The sequence below is a fragment of the Podarcis bocagei genome (assembly GCF_964188305.1).
Source record: "Podarcis bocagei genome assembly, chromosome: 13".
Taxonomy (NCBI): domain Eukaryota; kingdom Metazoa; phylum Chordata; class Lepidosauria; order Squamata; family Lacertidae; genus Podarcis; species Podarcis bocagei.
Genome location: NC_138138.1, coordinates 37797078 through 37819326, shown reverse-complemented (window position 1 = coordinate 37819326; position 22249 = coordinate 37797078). Strand labels below are relative to the sequence as shown.

Sequence of the window (22249 nt, the reverse complement as noted above, 5' to 3'; positions counted from 1 at the left end):
CCTTTTGCCTGTTACTTTCTGAGGGGCAGATGAAAACAAGATAGAATCTCCCTTTGCATGTGCTCTGTTCCTAGACTGCCCCCCCCCTGTTCAATCTTAGACACCAACACACCAGAGATTTTGCACATTTTTGTTTTCAAAAATTTGCTTTAATCAGTTGGAAAAAGATTCAGAGGTTTCTGTAAAGGAAAAAGGAATCTTTGAAAAATCCAGCCCAAGCCAAAACATCCCAAAATTACACATGTTCAAAAATAAAAAGAGAAAGAAAAGAGGAATTAGAGCAAAGGAGAAAAGGAGAGAGGGTGGGGAAGGGATTATGAGGCGGCTAGAGACTAAGGGTGGGAAAGAAGGGGGAGAGAGAGAGAAATGGGGAAGGGAGAAAGACAATTGGACAATCTTTCAAAACTTTAAACAAAATTGAAACAATGTGAAGGAAGAAAAGTGGAAATGGGGTGGTGCATTTTCTGAGTTTACCTGTAAAGAACTGAGGACAGAGGGAGAAAAATAAATAAATCAATTAAAAAAAACTGAGCATGACAACTCCAGAACACAATAGAAAAGGAGGAGATTGCAAGGATCATCTTGTGTGTTGATTCAATTCCTCTGTGGTTCCTTCTTACTGCCTTGATTTGATTCTCTTTACGTCGCCACATCCACAATGAGGTGCAATTTACAAAGAAGTCTTTTGCATTCTCTGCACAGGAAAAAGTCACTGAAACTGGTAGGAAACACGCCAAGGCAGGCTTTGCTTTGCTCTTCCCCCTCAGGCTGGTTTTTTGATCGGCTGGAGAGGTGGCATCTCTCTTTCTCCCTCTCATGCTCTTTTGGAGCCAGGCCGTAGCTCGGAAGAGGAAAAAACTGAGACAGCGTTAGTTTTTGAGGAGCACAATGGAGAACACAAAATGCGCACACAAAACAACCTGGATTTTTCATCTTCAGAGAAAACCATCTGTTAAACTCATCATTATAAAAGTAGAAAAGCACAGATATTTTTTTTCCTCTTAGAAAACAAAGAGTTTTCCTAGCATTATTTACAACTTGTAGCTTCTGTACAAAATCATCATTCCACATATTTACACAAGGGAACCGTTAGTTCTCATGTACCGCTGACTTCTCAAGTGTTTTCCCAGGTGGAATCTAGATGAAATTACGCCTCTGTAAAGATACTCGTGTGGTTTTAGAAAAATCTGGACAAAGGGATCCCCTGTAGCTTAGGGAGAAATCATTCTAGCTTCCTGAACACTCTTGTGAGGGTGAAGGGACGGCAACACAAGGAGACAGCAGTTAATTCCGCATCTCCCAGTGATTCACTTAGAGATCCCTGTTTCTTTCCCCAACCCTTTATCTCAGCCATTTCTGACCAATGAGTGATGGGTGGGGTCTTGCAGCTATGGTCTCTCATGCATCTTGACACGAGGGGAAGAAAAAAACAGATGATCATAAACTGATGCTCACGTATTCCCCAGCACCTCCCTACCCCACTGCTGGCAAAAAACACAATCGTTAGACTGAACTCTCTGCTCTTCTCCGTTCCTGGTGGTCTCAGACGCCATCCGATGTCCTTGGATCTTACCCCTCTTCGCTCCGTGTGCGGCATGGACAGCGGGAGAGGCGCAGCACAGCTAGGTTCCGGCATGCCCACAGCAGCCAACTGAATCTGGTTTTATATATGTATAAATATATATACATATGTACATAGGTTAAAAACGGGGCAGGGCGGGGAAGTGGGCCTTATACTTTCAGAAATTGGCCAGGACCGCCAAGCTCTGCTTGCAGTCAATCTTGGTGGCGTCGGGACTAGTATACACAAGGGACAGAGCTGCGAGGAAGGCTTGGCACTCCTCCTCGCTCTCGAAGGCCAGCTCTGACACAACGTAGGAGACTGGAAGCACCGGGCGGAAACTGAGGGAGATAAAAAGAGACACTGGTGAATGGGAAAAGGCAGCAGATGAAATCCAGGCTAAGACGACAAGCAGAATCCTGCCCCCTAAGTATGCAATTAGTTACCGTTAGCTACCCTGGCAACGTGAAGAAACTGCACTTGAGAGCATTTCATATTTAAGCTCCTAGCCCTCGTGGTTGTTTTTAAGGAGAGTTTGAAAAGAAGGGGTCCATGTGGGATGGGCTTTCTTTCAATGTACTGCTTAATTTGTGAAGAGGAGACAGAGTTCAGCTGGCATGAAGTTGAGTGTGTGTACAGAATTACGAAGATATGCAATAACTGAGGCATTCTATCCTTGCTCAGAAGCACATTCAGGAGGCCTGCAGGTTATAGTAAGTCCTAAGCTATGAATGACAAACAAAAACTAAACCTACCCCTACACCCCAATGCAATGGTAATAAACATACAGAGAGGCAACTAGCTACACCCAAGGCAGGGAGGAAAGAGTCATGCAGACTGTACTGGTAAATAAATAGCAAGTTAGTGATGAAGCGCCCACACATCCTGAAAATGCAGAATAGTCAGGACTGGCATTGGGCAGGTATCGGCTCTCCTCCAAGTGGAAGGAAAAGCTTAGGAAAATGTACACAGCTGTGCCTGTGGAGCAAGTGGGAGAAGAAACCCACTTCAGAGAACTCTCCTACAACAAAGTAGAATTGACTTTATATTGTACCATAAGGGTGACACTGCAGAAAGAGATCTTGGGAAACGGGGCAGGAAAGAGTATGCTATGACAAAACATACTAACTTGCTGTTCTAAGGAATCCTATTAGTCGTTCACAACCTTGCACATAATTAAAATTTGCTCCTTCAATTCCCTAAAAATATATATAAGGACAAAGCAACTGCTCTACCCTCAAGTGCTGCACTGCATTTTTGCCCTCTTAGCATCTTTGACTAGGCACGGCCACCTTGTAAGTCCTCCATTTATTTTTGCTTCCTATCTTTTGGGTAAAGGTAAAGGTACCCATGACTGTTAGGTCCAGTCGCAGACGACTCTGAGGTTGCAGCACTCATCTCGCTCTATAGGCCGAGGGAGCCGGCGTTTGTCCGCAGACAGCTTCCGGGTCATGTGGCCAGCAGGACTAAGCTGCTTCTGGCGAACCAGAGCAGCACACAGAAACGCTGTTTAACTTCCTGTCGCAGCGGTACCTATTTATCTACTGGCACTTTGACGTGCTTTCAAACTGCTAGGTTGGCAGGAGCAGGGACTGAACAATGGGCGCTCACCCCATAGCGGGGATTTGAACCGCCAACCTTCTGATTGGCAAGCCCTAGGCTCAGTGGTTTAGACCACAGCGCCACTTCTGGACTAATGGGCAGTTACCACTGCCACTAATTACCACAGTGCTTCGTAAGCTTTTGGACCTGACAACCATTTTATTAAATCTCTGTAGACAGAGACCCCACTGGCACTTTAAAGGCTTGTGGTGTAAACTGAAGGAGCATGCAAAGCGTATGTGAACACAGATACCACCCATCTATGCAAGCCCCTTTTTCAGTGCAATGCACACTCGGATTTTCTTTCCTATCAGGATGCAATAAGGCTGCATCACTCAAAGCAACAGTGTGTAGATTGTTGGCATCCATGCTCAGATGCACATCCAGGTAAGGACCAGAGTTTCCAGTTCCAACAAATGATAGCTATGCAAGCGGCTGCCTTCTTGTGCAGCTCTCTTTATCTGACCCAGGGCAGGCACTGTGCCAAGGGACAGTCCTATTCCTTACCCTGCCTCCATCCCTCTTCAGGTATGGGATGCAGCAGCAGCAACAAAATTAAATCTCACAGGTTTGCTCCTGTAATTATTATTTCTTTCCCATACACCAATTTTGGTTTTTGTCTGGGGCAACGGCTATTTATTGCTTCTTGTGCCCAAATAAATCTGAATTCTGTATTTCCGGAATCAAGTAAAAATAAGACGAGTACTTCCTTCAGCTGTTAAGTTTAAGTTTCTTAAGTGAATCCAAACAGCCCTGGTGGGTCCTCAACCTGGTCCCAGTTTCACAGCCAAACTGCTATTTAAAACCCAAGGGATCAATAGTGGTGTAAGCCATCTTCCTACTTACCTGTGAAGGACATGGCCCTCTAAGCTACAGTTGCAGAAACACAACCCCCTTTTACCCGCCTCTAGCTACAGGGGACTTAAGTCTCCCTCTTTGCTCCACAAGGGAGTTGAGGCAGAGGGGAGAGGCAGGAGAAGGGTGCAAGTGTGAGTCATCTTCCCAGCCCTGACCCCAGGAGTGTCTGGTTTGACTTCACATACGTTTTGATCATGGCTTTGAGGGCCGTTTTCCTCTCTCGCTCAGCAAACTTGTCAATGAGGTAGCCGGACATGCAGGGTGCCTGGCGGTACAGGCAGAAGAAGCGGTGGTAATTGGACAGGGCCCAGGCAGCCCGCAAGGCGAGCGCATGTGCCACACAGGGGTCCGCTTTCATCTCTTTCGTCAAATACGCCAGCTCTGTAGTGATGTCTGGAGGGAAGAAAACAGAGTCATCAAGACTCATTCTCATGCTATAACCTTCCCCGCCCCCATTTGCTTGCTCTCAAATGCCCATTATCTTTTCTTTTTTTTAAAAAAAAAAATATTTCATTAAGGATTTTCTTGTTTTACAGAGGTAAGTGCATTTATGCCTACATTTAAGCTTGCTTGGCTTGGCACAGTCTATTAACACAGTTGGTCAAGAATTTAAGCTCTTCTTTCTCTATAGTCTGGAGCCTTTATCTACTTTACAGTCTTTTGAAAGCAGGTTTAGCAATATGCTTGACATCCTTCTAGGACTGGCATAGAACACTAGCCTTTGCAGGGGCAGGCTGTGGGAAAGAGAGGCATGGGGGCTGGGAATTCTTTATGGGTCTCACACTACAGTCCAATGTGTAGTGACTGCATCTTCTGCCTACAGGCATAGTGGCTACAAGGACACAAATGCCACGGGCAAAATGCCACAAAAAAGGGGTCCCCAAGTGCCAGAGAAACTCGGCAGACTAGCCTTGAACTACCAGAGACTCCTGCATCCCCTTCCCTTCAAGAAAAATGTGCTAAACAGCCAAGCACAGGAATTGGTTTTCTAATTGCAATTAACAAGTAACATGGGCAGCCTCACCACAAAACTGCTGCAGGGTCAATTCAGATTAAGCTATGACCATACAGTGGTACCTCGCAAGACGAATGCCTCGCAAGACGGAAAACCCGCAAGACGAAAGGGTTTTCTGTTTTGGAGGCGCTTCGCAAGACGAATTTCCCTATGGGCTTGCTTCGCAAGAAGAAACCCCATAGGGAAATCTCCGGGGACCTCTTTTAAATGCTGGTGGTGGGGAGCAAAGCCTTTCCCCCCCTCCGGCCTTCAGAAGAGGTCCAGGAAGGCCGGCGGGGGCCGAAAGGCTTTGCTCCCCACCGGCAGCATTTTAAAAGCAGTCCGGGATAGCAGGGAAGCGCTTCCCGCTATCGCTGACGGCTTTTGAAGGCAGGCGGGGGGGAGCAAAGACTTTCGCCCCCCCCCCCGCCTTCAGAAGAGGTCCAGGACCTCTTCTGAAGGCGGGCGGGGGGCGAAAGTCTTTGCTCCCCCCTGCCTGCCTTCCCGGGAGAGCGGAGAAAGGCAGCGCGTTTCTCCGCTGTCCCGGACAGCTTTTGAAGGCAGGCGGGCGGGGGGCAAAAGTCTTTGCTCCCCCCTGCCTGCCTTCCCGGGAGAGCGGAGAAAGGCAGCACGTTTCTCCGCTGTCCCGGGCGGCTTTTGAAGGCAGGCGGGGGGGGGAAATACTTTCGCCCCCCGCCCGCCTTCAGAAGAGGTCCAGGACCTCTTCTGAAGGCGGGCGGGGGGCGAAAGTCTTTGCTCCCCCCTGCCTGCCTTCCCGGGAGAGCGGAGAAAGGCAGCGCGTTTCTCCGCTGTCCCGGACAGCTTTTGAAGGCAGGCGGGCGGGGGGCAAAAGTCTTTGCTCCCCCCTGCCTGCCTTCCCGGGAGAGCGGAGAAAGGCAGCACGTTTCTCCGCTGTCCCGGGCGGCTTTTGAAGGCAGGCGGGGGGGGGGGAAATACTTTCGCCCCCCGCCCGCCTTCAGAAGAGGTCCAGGACCTCTTCTGAAGGCGGGCGGGGGGCGAAAGTCTTTGCTCCCCCCTGCCTGCCTTCCCGGGAGAGCGGAGAAAGGCAGCGCGTTTCTCCGCTGTCCCGGACGGCTTTTGAAGGCAGGCGGGCGGGGGGCAAAAGTCTTTGCTCCCCCCTGCCTGCCTTCCCGGGAGAGCGGAGAAAGGCAGCACGTTTCTCCGCTGTCCCGGGCGGCTTTTGAAGGCAGGCGGGGGGGGGGGGAAATACTTTCGCCCCCCGCCCGCCTTCAGAAGAGGTCCAGGACCTCTTCTGAAGGCGGGCGGTGGGCGAAAGTCTTTGCTCCCCACTGCCTGCCTTCCCGGGAGAGCGGAGAAAGGCAGCACGTTTCTCCGCTGTCCCGGACGGCTTTGGAAGGCAGGCGGTGGGGAGCAAGGACTTTCGCCCCCCGCCCGCCTTCAGAAGAGGTCCAGGACCTCTTCTGAAGGCGGGCGGGGGGCAAAAGTCTTTGTCCCCCCTGCCTGCCTTCCCAGGGGCTTTTACATCGCCCCGGACAGCGGGGAAGTCCTCCGCTGTCCTGGGCGATTTTAAAATGCCGCCCGCCAGCATTTTAAGATCGCCCCGGACAGCGGAGAAGTCCTCCGCTGTCCCGGGGTTTTTTAAAATGCTGGGGGTGGGAAGAAAAGCCCTTGTCCCCCCCCCCCAGCCTTCAGAAGAGGTCGTGGGACAGACTGTCCCCGGACCTGGTCTGAAGGCGGTTTCCATAGGAACGCATTAATTGATTTTCAATGCATTCCTATGGGAAACCGTGCATCGCAAGACGAAAAACTCGCAAGAAGAAAAAACTTGCGGAACGAATTAATTTCGTCTTGCGAGGCACCACTGTACAGGTCTTCCTTTCCACCCATGCACGCCTCCCTTCCCCAGCCCCAGCACTCACCCCCTGAGTTTTTTGTGAAAATGTAATAGAGGATGCGGTAAGCAGTGAATTCTCCAACATTCCCAGGGAGGTTCTCCGCATAGAGTGACTTCAGCTGTGTCTGGCACTGGTTGAACTCCTCATGGTCACCCTAGAGAAAATACTCCCATTATTATGGAACTGTTTCAAGTTGCCACACACCCCTCCCGCTCCTAGAGCCAGATACAAACTTGGCAGTCGTGTGCTCCCTTCACCAAGCCAGAAAGGCTCTGTGCCTTCCCTGAATTAGCACCACCCTCCTCCAGTGTAATGTGTGAATGGACCCTTAATCCTCACATGTTCTCATCTGGCTAGTGTAAGAGAGAGAAACTCTTTGTGCCACAAGGGCTACCTGCGTTGGGAACTCTGACACACCTGCACCTCCCTCCCTCAAGTTCTGCATGCAGCAAGTTCTAGATATAATTCAGTTTACTAATATTTTATGAAACAAACTGGGAAACAATCAGTATGTGATAGGTGAAGGAGATAGGAAAAAGGCAGAGGATAGACCAGGGGTTATAATATTTTGGGGATCTTGGGCACACCTGCAAACTGGAGACTGCCATGGGCACCCCACCTGCACAACATTTCTCCTCTCCCCAGCTGTAAACCCCCACCTGCCCCCTGACCCACAATTCTATGTGAAAAAGGCTTCTATTGGCTCACTAAGGCTTATTTCAAACCTGATTTTGGGGTGAGGGAGCAGAGGATAGGACCCTGTGGGGGCCAGAGAAGGTCTCAGAGGATACAATGTGTAATCATGAGCACTAAGCTGGCAACACATTAACTAGGAGAACAAGGCACCTATGTTCTTCCCCAAGGCATCTTCTTGTTTTTAAATAGGTGCAAGAAACTAGAGGCAGATTTATAAAGTTCTCCACGGTTACAAAGTGACATACACTGATTTTTTTTTTCTTACTAAAATGCAAAAGGAAAAGCAGGGATTCTCCAGTTTGAGAATACCTTGGTGCATCTGACAAAGGGTGGTAGCCACTATAGCTCTTCTTTACTGAGAAGGGCAAGCAACACATTTCCTGGGACATGGTTTGAAGAAATGCCATGAAGCCATCTTGTTGAAGCTAATTAGTTCTGGGTTGGGTGATTGCTTTCACCTAAAGGTTATGTACATGGTTCTCCCACCTTTTCTCCTCATAGCAACCCTGTGAGGTAGGCTAAGCTACAAGACAGTGGTTGGCCCAAGATAACCCAGTGAGCTTCATGACCAAGGAAGGATCTGAACCTGGATCTCCCCCGTTCTAGCTGTGACATCCCATTGGCTCTTACCTTCTCCAGTGCTATCCTGGCATGGGTTTCATAGACCTCCACAGTGAATTCTGTACGAATTCCCTGAACCTAAGCAGGGCAAGAGAGAGGGTTAGCAAGCAGTTATAGGACAGTAAGTATTTATATATTCATTAATGGCTGAATTCCTTTCCGTTTTCCCACAGTGAAAGGAAGGTTTGGAATACACGTGGATAAATGAAGTGCAGGCTGCTTCTGAAGCTATCAAATTTAGGAGACACGTCGCAGCCTCCTGCAATGGGTGGAGAGACTTTGTTGGCCATACATAAAATGCTCTCCTAACACCGCCCCTTGGCAAATAGAAGTTTCTACAAAGCATTGATGCCAACCTGATCGTCCCTTCCTTGTTCTTGCTTGATTTACGGATACAGGCAGTAACCAAATCAGAAGCATAAAAGTGTTCTGATAACTCAAATGAAGCAAGCCAGCTCGAAAGCCCAGTTATTTTAAAACAACTCGAAAGATAATATAGATAATCTGTGCCACAAGCAGCAGAAGACCAAGATGTACCAAACCCTACATTAAAAATAGCCTTTAAATCTGCTGCATCGTATGAAACTTGCATTTTAAAAAACTTTTCTAAAAGCTTTTATCTTGTGTTACAGTACCTCCTGCTGACAACTCTAATATGGCTCCCCCAAATAATTTATCTCCTTCGCTCCCTGCCCCCAAAAGTAACTATCAACCCAAGTTAGAACTTGGAAAGCTACAAAAACTACATTTTTTTTAAAAAAAAAAAGTTGGACCTTTTTGGACTAGCTGTACTGTACTGTTGATGCCACCTGCTCCTGTGGAAGCTCTAGAGGTGATGCAAGGCCCTTTGGTGAAAGCAGCTCCCACATGATTATAGAAAGCGGCAGGCCTGTGTCACCTCGGGGGGCTTCCAGAGTGGCATTCGGAGTTTACCTTGGCTGTTCACATAGCTTCAAACAGCTGTTTCCTTTCTTAGTACTTAATAACGAGAAAACAGCCTATGGCAGAAGGCTAACATGAATAAATTGCTATTGGCTGTTGCTCCACCTATGTCAGAGCTGCTCAAGCCATAAAGTAACACAGCAGTTCACAAAGGGCACATGTCTTAAAAGCCATAGGAACACAAAAAGTTGCCTAATTTAAGTGTTCCTTATACAAGTAAAGGTACGGCCAAATACAGAACCAGGGAAACACTCATAAACATTGAACTGCAGAAATACAGCTTGTCTTGCACAGAATTGGGTTGACCTCTATGACTTGCATAAATTGCACACTTCCAAGGCCCAAGCAACAGTCCAGCTATTTGCAGAAAGCTGCTCTTTCCACCTCTGGTTTCTGATAATTTCACTAAAAATTTCATTGCCAGCACTTCCAGATCTAGTTTTATAAAAAGGAGAAGCAGAATCTCAGGACACTAAACTGTATTCGGTACGAGGTTTCATGCTTGCACCAACACCCCCCCCCCACAAAAAACCTACAAATACACATGTACTAATCAGGAGACATAGCACCCGTTATGGAGAATTCAAATGCACCAATTCCCTTGCCAAAATAACTGGTAATTACAAGTTCTGTTGGCAAGAAGCAAGTCAATAGATGAAGACCTCTTGTAGAGCCAAGTCTATTACAGTCATGGCAAAACCCTCCACCCTCACCAACTCTTGCCATTCAGTGCCTCAGGAAAGCTTACAGTGAGATCTTGCCGTATGGATTTCATCTGTTCACAAGCATATGCATAATCTTGCTTCTCTTTCCAGTGAGATTTCACCATGGTCAATGATTTTTTAAGCACCTGGGAGAAAAATAAAATAAAAGGTTAAGTTAAAGAGACTTCTGCCAAGCATTAGCTGACAAAGCTGCTCAGCCTTGGAGAAACACCTTTGGAATAGGAGTGGGTAGGATGCTGAGTGGTGGCTGAGTGAGAAAGCAATGGCTATTGCTAACAAGGGTGCAGCACCTGGCACCACTGAGTTTTAATACAGGGTTCCCCCATTCCCAGGCCAGCATGCTTCTTTATTATAGCACTTTTATTTCGCACTTTCCATTCAAATTAATAACCATCATAATCAAGGCAGCTATTGGTAAACACAGTTCCTATTCAATAAAACAGGACTTTGCTCCTTTAAAAATATGTACACCTTGGTCAATCTCATCCTGCCATCAGTATGTTGTATGTTTCCATTTGCCACTCTTTGGCCTGTGGGCTCCTGTACCATATACATACACATCACAACCTACTCTATTAGCTAAAATAAAATAAAATGCTTCTTCCAAGCCTAATTTTAGGAAGGGGAGGAGCCCCTGTGAGCACCAGGAAAACCTTCTGCAGGCACAACAGCTGCCCCTTATCTTTCTATCAGTGGCCGTTGCCCATAAGCGAACACAGAAAGGTAATATGTCCAGGTGGAACAGCAGGAAGGCACAAGGTAAGTTCTTGGAGAAGACTCCACTGCCTAGGGTTACTCACAGACACAGGCCGGACAGTAGAGGGGTCCGGTGCACAAGTGAGACGCAGGTAATGTTTGGTGATCTCCTGGCAGGTGCCCACAATTTTCAGTTCGTTCCAGTCGAGTCCATCAGAGCCAGTGCTGTCAAGGCTATTGATCTGCAAAACGAGGGGCTCCAGGCGCAGTTTTTTGAAAAGGCTCGCATGCTGGAAGCGGGCTGCCCGCCGCTCCTTCTTGAACTCTTTCTCAGGATCTTCATAGTCCATGGTGTTGCGCTTCCGGTTGCGCTTGGAAGGGCCCTGATCATGCCTGCAGAGACCAAAATGAAAGGGTCACCCCTGAGGAAAGAAATGCTATTCATGGGAAATACCCAGGTCCTCTGTGGATCAGACAGAACATAGCAACCCCTCACAGCTGCTCCTGCTCTCATAGTCTTTCACTCACTAATCTAAAAACCACATGCAAGAAGCCAATGAATATGTTGAACTTTGGTTTTCCACCCAGCCAACCTACCTTTTCCCCCGCTGAGCTCTCATCCGGCCTCGTTCCATGTGGCCTCCGCGACCCCGGTTCTTCTGGGTGTTCCTGCGGCCACCCAAGCGACACTCAGTGCCTGAATAGGAACCGTCTGAATCAGAATCACTATTTTGAGAGAGGGAGAAGGAAAGTTAAAGTGTTTCATCTCTTAACTCTTCTATGCAAGACAAGGTCCTATATTGTAATCAGCTTCATGTTACACCTGCCCCACTAGCTCTTGCGAACCTTAAGGCTGTTGTACAATCATAAAATAACCTGGTTTACAAATTAGCCCAGCTAATTTTCCTTTTAAATTTTCTAGCTCTTACACCGAATACAATTCTGTTGATGTTCAGTATATGCCACTTAACCAACACACCCCTTAATGACCTGGTGCAAACTAAGAAGAGTTTGGATTTGATATCCGTTTTATCACTACCCGAAGGAGTCTCAAAACGGCTAACATTCTCCTTTCCCTTCCTCCCCAAACAACAAACACTCTGTGAGGTGAGTGGGGCTGAGAGACTTCAGAGAAGTGTGACTAGCCCAAGGTCACCCAGCAGCTGCATGTGGAGGAGCGGAGATGCGAACCCGGTTCCCCAGATTGCAAGACTACCGCTCTTAACCACTACACCACACTGGCTCTCTAGGGAGAGCCCAAGAAACAATCTCTGTTCCCATTTTGCTTCTTTTACTTACCTCCGTCGGAAGTGGCGGCTGGGAGACCGTGACGAGGAACGTGACCTGGAACGTGAATCAACACTTGAGGATGAACTGTTATCCTTCATGAAGACATTGCGGTTTCCGAACTTGGTGGGAAAGCCATTTCCGCGAGTCCGACCAGCCCCCGTTCCCCCTCCACCTCCTCCACGCTGTGGCTGAGAGTTGCCACCACCACTTCGCTGCTGTTGCTGCACCTGCTGTTGCTGCTGCTGCTGCTGGGAAAGGCTGGACTGCATGGAGTTCCGTGGTGAGTGGAGAGAAGACACCTCCCAGCGCTGCTGTTTCTTCTTGGGACTTTCAGCCATGCTGTCTCGGCCCAAGCTGCAGAGAAAGCATGGGACTGATAAATGCTCTGGATGCAATCAAGTATTTACCCACATGCACCTTTCAAGGAAAATCTGCCATGAAAAACCATGGCCCCCAAACATGCCTCTCTCCAAACGCCCTGGATCTCACTCAGAATAGCAGGGACAGCAAAACTAGCAACAACTAAGATCAGTGCTCCCAAGTCTGAAATCAGAAATCCTATGTAACATGCCTGGCCTTGCAGCTACTTACCCTGGAAGTGGCTCTCTGCTCCAGTCAATTGTATAGGCAGTGCCATCTTGCAGCCTGGCTTGTAGAACTTCCTTGAGCAGCTTCTCCGTGCGGTCCTTGTCCTCTTCCGACTCGCAGGCAGTAAAGCAGCGTTGGACGTACTCCTTCATGTCTGGTGGCCAGTCTTCTGGCTTCCCCGTTGAAGAACTGCAAGGAGAAATGTATTTATATTTCAAGGCTCCAGAAACATCTTATCAGTTGGGCTAAGCCCTTTCTTTAGACCTTAAGTACACTTTGAAGGCTTTTGCCATGTTTAAGTGGGAGGCAGAGAAAAAGCAAAAGTTTGGGGAAAACACCATCTTATTTATTATATACCTTCAGACTACGTCTAACTGTGTTAGGCTGGCAAACATAGCAGCAATCAGCATTCTGAAACAGAAAGAAAACCCCTCACCAAGACTCATGCCACTCTTCAGGGTATGGCCTCTCTGAAGCGTTACCAACACGGCTCAAAGTTTTTATGAAAGAGACTCATCTATATTGCATGGTAATTTCTTCTGAGGCAAACTCTTGTTTTGAAATTCACTGAACTTAGCTCTTTCAACACTATCTCACCAACAGTTTGAAGGCCACATCTTCCTATGAATGCATCAGCTGGGGATAGACTAACCTCCAGAAAGAAATGAATGTTTTAGAGGCTTCAGCAATGAAACAATCTTCTCATTAAGCAATCTTCTCATTTAGTACTGAAAGGTGATCACTAGCTGCAAAGAACACCTGGCTACAGAGCATGCCTGGAGTGCTTCTCAATGAGGAAGGAGCCAGTGGCTGCTAGAACTTAGTTGGGGCTCTCAAGGAAGGACAGAAGTAGGCTCAGTGAGGGGCAGGGCATGGGGAGAAAGTACAGCAAGCCAGAATGAGAGGCCTAGTGGGCTGCATTCAGGCTGCGGACCAGAGATTCCCATCTTTGCATGTACACCTCTGTGCTGTGAGAACTTTAGGGATTTGAGAGTGAGACACTATAGTAAAAGTCCAAGAGCAGCGATGGCCAAGCAAAAGGCAGCACTGCTCCCAGGCTTCCCTCCTAGCATAATGGCATCCTAGTTGGTGAAATGGGGACCAGATATGACCATGATGTGGAAATCTCTGGTATATTTAATAATCTGGGCTGGATTGACGTGAACAGATACAAAGTAAGTAAGGTGCTTCATTTCTACAGGCTGAACATCAGCTGCTGTTCTGAATCAGAAACCTTGGGTTACAAGAAACTCAGCAGTGCACAATCTTAATTATAGTGGCAGCAAGAATGTTTGCTCCCAGAAACCCTACACTGAAACCAAGCAACCAGGTGCTTTCCAGTCTCTTCCTAGAACTAGAAGGCTAGAAACATGCAAAAATGAAAGTGAAGTATTCCCAGAAATATGGAACAATCACTGACACTAAACCCACCCCCCACACACTGAAAGCACAGCCACAGGCAAGGGGATTTCTGCAACCTAGAGATTTGCTTGCCACCATCCCAGTTTCCTTCCCCTTACTAGAAGTGTGAGAGCCTACCACCCAAACATAAATATGAAAAACCGAGGAACTTGTGCACACCTGTGATTGTGGCGTTTCTCAGAATTCTGCTGGGAACCAAAGTTGCTGTGTTGTTGTTGTTGTTGCTGCTGTTGCTCTGAGGAGTTGAAGTTCTGATTTGTTACCACAAAGGGACGTTTTGGTAGGTTGAATTTCAGACCACCAGACCCAGGTGCTTCTGTTGGGAAAGAGGGGGGTTTTGTGGTGATTCTTTTTTGGAATTTGGCCTTCAGCCTCCTCCAGGCACAGACTTAAAATGCCATAAGGGAGACTCATTAGTTACTGTGGCCACAGACAGTAAGTGGTACCATTCGTCTCTGTAAAACTAGAGAGAAACAGCAGTTCCTTTGAGTAAAAGCACAGCAATAAAGGAGTATTTTAACTATTTGGAAATGCAGTAAGCACTCCAACTAGTCAGGACTGGATGCCAGGTCTTTTATAAGAAAAAAGAAATCTCCTTCCCATTGAAAACAGTGAGACAAGAGTAAAAACACAGTGAATTTACTGCATCAAACACCTAAGTGCAACTATTTCAATGTTGATCCAATTAGCTTTTTGGGTCACTGGGAAGGGCTTCAACTTGCCCAAGGGGGTTCCCTATCTTGCTGATTCTCCCCTCCAAACTCCCTCATGTCACTAACCATGCGGGTCTAGAAGGCTCCCAACTCTAAAGAGCAGCTTTTTGGAAGATTCAAGGGGCTGCAGTAGGAAATCCACACTGCATGAGAACCAGTGTGTTGTAGTAGTTAAAAAGTGTTGGAATAAGACGGGAGACAGCCTAGATTCAAATCCCTATGAAGATCACTGGCAGCCTACCCTATCTCACAGGGTTGCTTTGAGGGGGGGAAACAAGAAGAGGGAGAACCATTTTCATCACTCTCAGCTCCTTGGAGGAAAGGTGGTATGTAACAATATGCATGCATGCAGAAAAGAAGCTGCTTGTGTTTCTCAAGAGTCCAAGCCCATATATTAAAACTTTACTAAAATGGTATCAACCGTTCACAATTCTTGGCTGGATTCAGTGGCTTCTAGTACCATTTCAAGCAACTGACAAGGCTTGACTTTCTTAGCTTTCGTTAGGCTTTTCCATAAGGGGACCCACCACCCAGCAAAGAGGAGCAGTGGTCAGCATCCACATGTCTGCAGCATCCTCTCTTCCCTCAACCTATGATGTGAATCTGGTGATAGTGTTTCCCCCCCCCCTCTAGCGCAGGGGTTGCCAAAAACACTCTAAAAGATGTGGACCAGAACTTCTGTCAGCCCCACTTAGTGGAGCCAGGGGTCTGGGATGGTGGAAGCAGCCTTCCAAAGCATCTGCAGGGCACCATGTTTGCTGCTGCTGCTGCTGCTGCTGCAACTGCCCTGGCCCTTAGAAACTCACGTTTCATGCGGTTCCACAGCTGGTGTCCTTTCTTGGGCTTGGCGGCATCCTGGTAGGAATGCTGCTGCTGGTTGTACTGGTTTGATGACTGGTTTTGCTGGCAGTGCGGCCCTCCAGGAGGCCCCCCCTGTTGCTGCTGCCCCCCAGAGCCCATGGGATGGTTGCTATGTTGTGAAGGATGGCTGGGGTGTTGCATAGGGGACTGCGGGGGATTGGGGACTTGCATCTGTTGCTGTTGGCCTGGGTAGGACATCCCTCCATCTTCCATGCCTGGGACTGGAGGCTGAGAGAAAAAGGAAGGCGATTGGCACCATCACCATCTCTGGAAGCCGCATTCATGGACAGTAAACATTAAGGGTGCAAGGCCTCAAATCAGGCAGGAGTCAAATACACCATGGCTTCACACTTCTGCCTGAAAACCTAGAACCCCGGCATCCCTTTTTTCATCCCCTCTCAGAACTGGGAAGGAAAGTCAGAATCTGTTTTGAGCCCCTGGCTGCACAGAATTGTTTCTATGTGCTGTATTTCTTTTGCATCACATCCCAGTCATTAACTACCATCACCACAAACTTCTGAAGCAAGAATCTGAAAAGCCAAAAAAACCCAAGTCATACCTGTCAAACTGCACAGCACAATACAGAGCTGGCCTTGCCCACATCCATGGTAGCATCACACCCAAAAGAATTTGGATGAGTCAGACAAGTTTGGCTAGACATGTGGGAAGGCAAAGAATTAAAGCTCATTTCTTCCTGCTGCCTTTAATACAGGCAACACCCTCTTTTCCAGAGAAGCTGTTTACTATTGGCAGCGAAAGAACAGATCACCCAAAAGCCTTTCTGTAATCCACAAGCCATCTTCAGCTAAAATAGCTCTTTACAGTAAGAGATAAGACAGTATTTGGAGAAATTACTTAGGGGGAAACTAAATAGAGTTTAGGTATCCATTACCTGGTTCATGTTTCCCTGATGCTGTCCAGGAACTGGTGGTTGCTGGGATGCTGTGGAAGAGTAAGAACCTGGAACACCATATTGTCCAGGAGAGCCATACCCAGGGTAGACATTCTGTGGGAGAGCAAGCCATGTAATCATATCAGAAGAGACATATTCAACATAAGGCGGCACTTCACATGCAATATAAAAGTTGGCCACTTCCCCATGCCTTCTATACGGCAGTTCATAGTGGTGGCCAGAATCTCACTTGACTGAACAGAGGGCTTTTTTTCTTGCCCTGCCTTTCCTGCCCTCCAAGACCAAAGGGTTTCACTCAACAAGCTTTCTATCCATGCTGACATCCAAAGACCTCTTTCCTTCAATATTGCTTTGAAACCGCAGAAATAAACAGCTCCAGCAGCAAGTTATGCTTCTGTGGAACACCTTCTCCGCAGTTTGCTTTGCGATTACCCCGTTGATTTGGTACAGGATGAAGGGAGGGCATAGGTGAAGCCCAACTGATGTGGTGGGAACTGCCTTCCCTTCCTGCTCCCCCCCCCCGCCCCAATTCCGAAATTCTAGGATCCTTGCTGAAGATGTCTCTCGACTAAAGAAATGGAGTTACGAAGAACAGGCGTTCTGGGAGGGAGCTTAGGAGGCTGGCCAGGTGCTGTTACTTACCATAGGGTAATAGTAATTATAGGGATAGAGGTAGTTGTACTGCTGGTACCACTGGTAGTACTGCTGCTGCTGCTGTTGTTGCTGCTGCTGCTGTTGCAAGGATTCTCCTTGTTGGGCTGCATACTATAGAAGAAAAGAGCACAAATGTATATCATAAAAGGATGCTCGCGAATTTGTTTGACCTTGTTGACATAGGAGCTAGGCTAGCTGTCCAATCACTCCAGGATCTTACTACTTTAGTTTCAGAATGACAGATTTGGTTGTGTGTCTGTCTGTATGTTCAGTAATACCCAGGCATCCAAAGTCCCAATAATGCAGACGCCAAATCTGTCCCAGAAAGCTGAGGCTCCTGGCCTAGTCTACACCCTCCCCAAATCAAGAAGAACCTGTTCTTCACACTATGGAAGACATGCCAACAAAACGCTCGTAGCATTCATGCTCATTTCCATGCAGTTACTGTATGCTTTAGGCTGTGGAGCCTTGGCCAAAGCCTCCCCTTTGGCTTCTGAGCAGAGTTCCAGCTAGCAAGTTAAGATTACATTTCCAAAGGTTTGTCAAAAGCAGACTTGCACACTATGAAAACTGGCAAAGAATTCTGCAACCTCTTGGATTACTCCAAGATGCCTTTCCAGGCAGCTGAAGAAATATTAAACCTTCTTACCTGTGCATTAGCCTGTCCATTGGTGGCACCTTTGTTATTGCCTGAGGCAGCAGCAGCACTGGCCTTACTAATGCTAGCTAGTGCTTGACGGGCCTTCTCCCATTCGGGGTTCTCATGCATGGGGCCTTCCATTCCATTCTCTCTGCTGCTCCCATTGCCCAGATTGTACTGGGGAGCCCTACAAGGTGACATATTGGGATGAAAGATTAGTGAATTCCAGGCTCAGTTATTACACAGCCCATTAATAATAATAATAATAATAATAATAATAATAATAAAACATTTAATTGAGCAGTGTTCTCAGTTTCTATGTTTGCCATTCCTTGATCATTCTTCTGAATTTACAGGACTGAACGCTCAAGGCGACCCAGTGAGCCAGTATCATTTGAACCCAGATCCAGATCCTCTCAATATTCACAGCTAGAGAGTCTCACATAAGTAAATTATACTAGGTTCATGTCACAGTACTACCTTATAAACTATTCCTTTCCAGCTAAAGCATCTGAAACCATTCAATTGATCAGCATCCAGAAGGTGTGACCAGGATGCTCATAGCACATTGGCACCCATCAGAAGCATCAACACTGAAGTTTAAGGCCTTCTAGATCCAGGATGGGGGAACCTGTGGCACTCCATTTGTTGTCAAACTCCCAATTCCCACCAGCCTCAGCAGCATAGCCAATAGTTAAGGATGACAGTAGCTGTGGCCCATATATGGAGGCTAAAAAGGCTCCCCTTTTGTGTTCAAAACTCTCAGTAATTTAGACCAAGGCTGACTTAAGCCCCTTCAAATCAACGGCAGCCAAAGGGCCCTGGCAACAGAAGGCACCACATGCAGCCAGGTAGCTGACTCACAAGGCCAACAGAGGCCCTTTGTGACATCAGACCAGTTCAAGGACTGATAACTGAAGCAGCAAATGCAGAAAAAACAGACACTGGAGGACAGCTGTTTCCTCCCTTCTGAAAGCCTTGTGCTCCCGCCCCCACACCCTCTTGGATTTGAGACAATTTATATCCTAATCTGAACCAGGATTACTTGTAAATAATCACTATGCAAGATCAGGCAAAGTCTTTGTTTTATTTTCAGGACAACTCTCAACTCAACCTTGAAATGAGCTCCATAAAAGCTACTAGCCTGCAATCTCATATTTCTATGTTGACCATTTGTAGCCTACGCACAAACACACCAGGTTTTGTGTCCTTCTACTTGGTTCCCTTGAAACCACTCTTGCTTCCCAAAGTAAGGCTGGGCATTTGATCAGTCCAAAAAGATCCAGGTGAACTGATTGGTGAAGTATTTGCAAAAAATGGGCATATATTTTTTAAACATTAACTGTATTAGAACAAAAAAAAAACCTTAAGTTGTCCATAAAGTTGGCATGTATACTAATTACATGAACAAATTAGTTAATAGGTTATGGTTCCACAATAAGTGTGAACAAGTTTCTAGACTCTAGACCTCTCTCACAAAGGAGCTTTGACAGAGCAGACAGCCAATCACACAAAGTAGGCAGACTGGTCTCTGCTACAAACAAGTTGAAATTACTGGTGATCCACGGGTGCTACCTTTGCCAGTGATGACTACGTTCCTGTTTGAAGATGGCTACACTTATGGCAGATTAAACATGGGTAAGCTCCCTCACTCCCAGGCTTTGCTAATAGGTGACACAATACTAAATGGTGATTCCTACATAGTGCCAACTTAGGCTTTATCTGACTGTGATCAAATAACTAGTTGGCAACAGACACCAACCAACCATTCGACTGGCAATCCTAGCAACTGGGCAAGTTGCTGTGAAGCTTGCCTTAACCATGTTATTTTTTTCCTGCTCAAAACCACTACTAGATCTTTTTTCATTTAGAAAGCGGGTGGCTAACCTATGGTCTTCCAGATGTTGCTGAACTTCAACTCCTATCAGTTTAAACCAGAATGACCAATAGTAAGAGACGATGGAAGCTGTAGTCCAGCAACAGTTTGGGAAACAAGCTTTGCCTCCAAAGTAGAATAAAATAAGCCAGCTTTTCTGCTGTTGGTTTGTTTGATTTGTTTGTTTGCATTTGACTTTCAATCATTTCTAAATTTGTTAGATGCTCTGAAGGCCCACAGGCACAAAAAGTAGTCTGGAAATACTTAAAGAAAACATTCATTTAGTACAGGAATTTATATGCTGCTCTATAACCAAGTTCTCAAGAATAGTTACAACAACGATTAAAAGGAAAGAAAACACAAACAACTCAAGAACAGAATTTGTCCCAAAAACGTAAAGAACCTTACTTAATGAAAATGATAACAAAGCTTTTTTTTATTGCCCCAGGGACTACTTTCTGCAGAGGAAATGCAACACTCACCCACATTTGATGACTAAAGGAAAAGCAGAGGCCTGAAAAAGGTAGGTACTATACATTTGACACTCTGGTCTCACTTTCCTTCCTCCTGAATGTCCTGTGATAGTCAACTCTGCAAGACCAGCAGACTTGTGAAATCATTGCCATTATGATGTCACAAGGTGAAATTATGATCTCAATGACCAAAGTCTCAAAAACATGTTTAGTTTGGGATGTGTCCTTAATACAACTCTACTGCTGTTATAGCTGGCGACTGGTCCTATATCTCTTCTTAACATCCACATTTCCCCTATGAGATGACAGCAGGCAGTTACCATAAAATTTGTTAAAACATCTATGCCAAATGCATCTCTTCTGCACTGGCTAGCCAGCAAATTTGGTACACAGTATTTGGGTTTCACTTCAATTTCCTGTTATGTGACACATAATTTTGTGGGATTAAACTTGATTTCTCATTCTGCAGAACCAGGGCCACAATCTTGAGCCAAGACCTCAGACTTTACCTTCATCCAGAAAGCTGTTATAGCTGCAAGCTTTCATCTATGAGACCCCTAACCCCTTCTGAGATCTGATCAGTATCTCTTCTTTCCTCCACAAGCCTATCCAGCCATAAAAACTGATCTCAATTTGCTCCTCCACCTGATGCTTGAACCTATAATACAGCCTTACACTGAGCCAGACCACTGGCCCATCAAGCTCAGTGCTAACTAGCAGTGGCACTCAGAGGTATCCAGCAGGGGCCTTCCCTAGTCCTCCTGAGAATGGGGGGGGGGGGGGAGAGAGAGAAGGTAAATTCTTCTCTGGGTTTGAATTTTAGGCACATGGAATTTCAATGTTGGAAACGAACCTATTTCCTTAGTCACACTCATCTGGTGAGTTAATATCTTTTAACAGCAACAAATTCCTAGCCCTTTTAGGTTGAGAGAGATAACAGCTTGTGTTACAGCCTGGAAAAGCTGGCTTCGTATTATTCCAGCCACACAGCAACATTGCTGCATTTTAAAACCACTCGGCACACCCCAAATTTCTCCTTTAATGACACCCCACCGACCAAGTTAAAATAAACCGCTGCAATCACCATTCCGAGGCACGCTGGTCGCCTAGATTGGCAGCCATCCTCAGGTCCGTGGAACCGACAGCCGAAACCAATCCTTCCCCCGGCGACCTTCTCTTGGAGCGACTGCCCGCCCCCTTTTCTTCTTCTTTTTTTCCAGAAGTAGAGGCCAAACAAAGGAAGTTAACTGGGCGAGATGGACATCCCGCTCGAGGAACCGCCGCCACCTGGGGACGCCCCTTGGGCACCCTCGACGCCCACTTCTAGGGCGCCCAGCACAGGGCGAGAGGAGGGGGCAGGAAATGAGGCTTCCGAAAAGCCAAAATCCTCAAGAGTGAAAGGTCAGGGGATCTCCCTCTGAAGCCCCCTCCCAGTAAGAGGAGCTGTGGTCTGCAGAGGCCGATGCGCCCTCCTTGCCGCCCCAACCCCGGGGTCTAATATCCTGTGCACCCCCGGCTGTTTTTTGAAAACGGTACCCCAAGTTAAGAATATTTTCTCTCCTACCCCGCCCCACCCAAGTCTCCACCAACGCCCCCCTCCTTTCCCTGGCGAAAGAGACCCCCTGCCCTTGTGCCCCCTCCCAACTGGGAGACCCCCACAAAACTCAGGGGTCCCCCTCCCGGCCTGCCCACCGCAGGCCAACCTCGCTCTCCCCGACTCCGCTCGGCCTCGTCCTGCCTGCCTCAGTCGGCCGCTTCTTCCCTCATCCGGGTCTCGCCCCCTCCCCCCTTCCTCTCTCCCCTCAGCCTAACAGGGCGGAGGAAAAAAATAAAGGGTGGAAGCGGCTCTCTCGGTCTCGCCGCTGCTGTGGTGGCGACGGGAGGCGAAGCGGGGTGGCTTTTCGGGGGGTTTTGTTGTCGTCGTTGTTCTCTTTCCGGCGCCGCAGCGAGAGGCGGGAAGCGCTGCAAGGCCGCTGGGTCTCTGCGCTGGCAAATAAGCCGGAGAAGGAGCCTCTCGCTTTTCCAAAATGGCGCCCGCCGCCTCCTCCGTCTCCGTCTCCTCCTCCGTCTGCCTTTTCTTCCTTCCGGCGGCTCAGCAGGAAGAGGCGGGGAGGGAGCAAGAGGCGTTCGACGCTTCGTCCTGTCAGTCAAAAGTCTTATTACGGCACTGAGGGGAGGAGGTCTGCGCAAGTCCGGTAGTAGGGAGGCACAGGCACCGGTTCTTGGCTCTACGCCCGGGGTTCGAAT

At 47.5% G+C, this 22249-nt stretch overlaps 1 protein-coding gene across 2 annotated transcripts; it reads right to left on the bottom strand.

Moving 5' to 3' along the window:
* Nucleotides 1-127: 127 nt before the first annotated feature.
* Nucleotides 128-21588, bottom strand: LENG8 (leukocyte receptor cluster member 8). Of its 2 annotated transcripts, none has more exons than XM_081169025.1 (15): nucleotides 21087-21588; nucleotides 17663-17840; nucleotides 17002-17124; nucleotides 16339-16452; nucleotides 15392-15674; nucleotides 14032-14188; nucleotides 12454-12639; nucleotides 11872-12216; nucleotides 11170-11298; nucleotides 10677-10965; nucleotides 9900-10001; nucleotides 8219-8287; nucleotides 6917-7046; nucleotides 4207-4414; nucleotides 128-1902 (listed from the first exon to the last, which is right to left on the bottom strand). In XM_081169025.1, exons 1-15 carry the CDS (start codon nucleotides 21122-21124, stop codon nucleotides 1740-1742), a joined length of 2514 nt encoding a protein of 837 aa, XP_081025151.1. In that variant the 5' UTR covers nucleotides 21125-21588; the 3' UTR covers nucleotides 128-1739. The 2 variants fall into 2 exon arrangements, with proteins under 2 accessions (XP_081025151.1, XP_081025150.1); XM_081169024.1 differs by lacking the exon at nucleotides 21087-21588 and adding an exon at nucleotides 20012-20256.
* Between the last annotated feature and the right edge of the window lie 661 nt (nucleotides 21589-22249).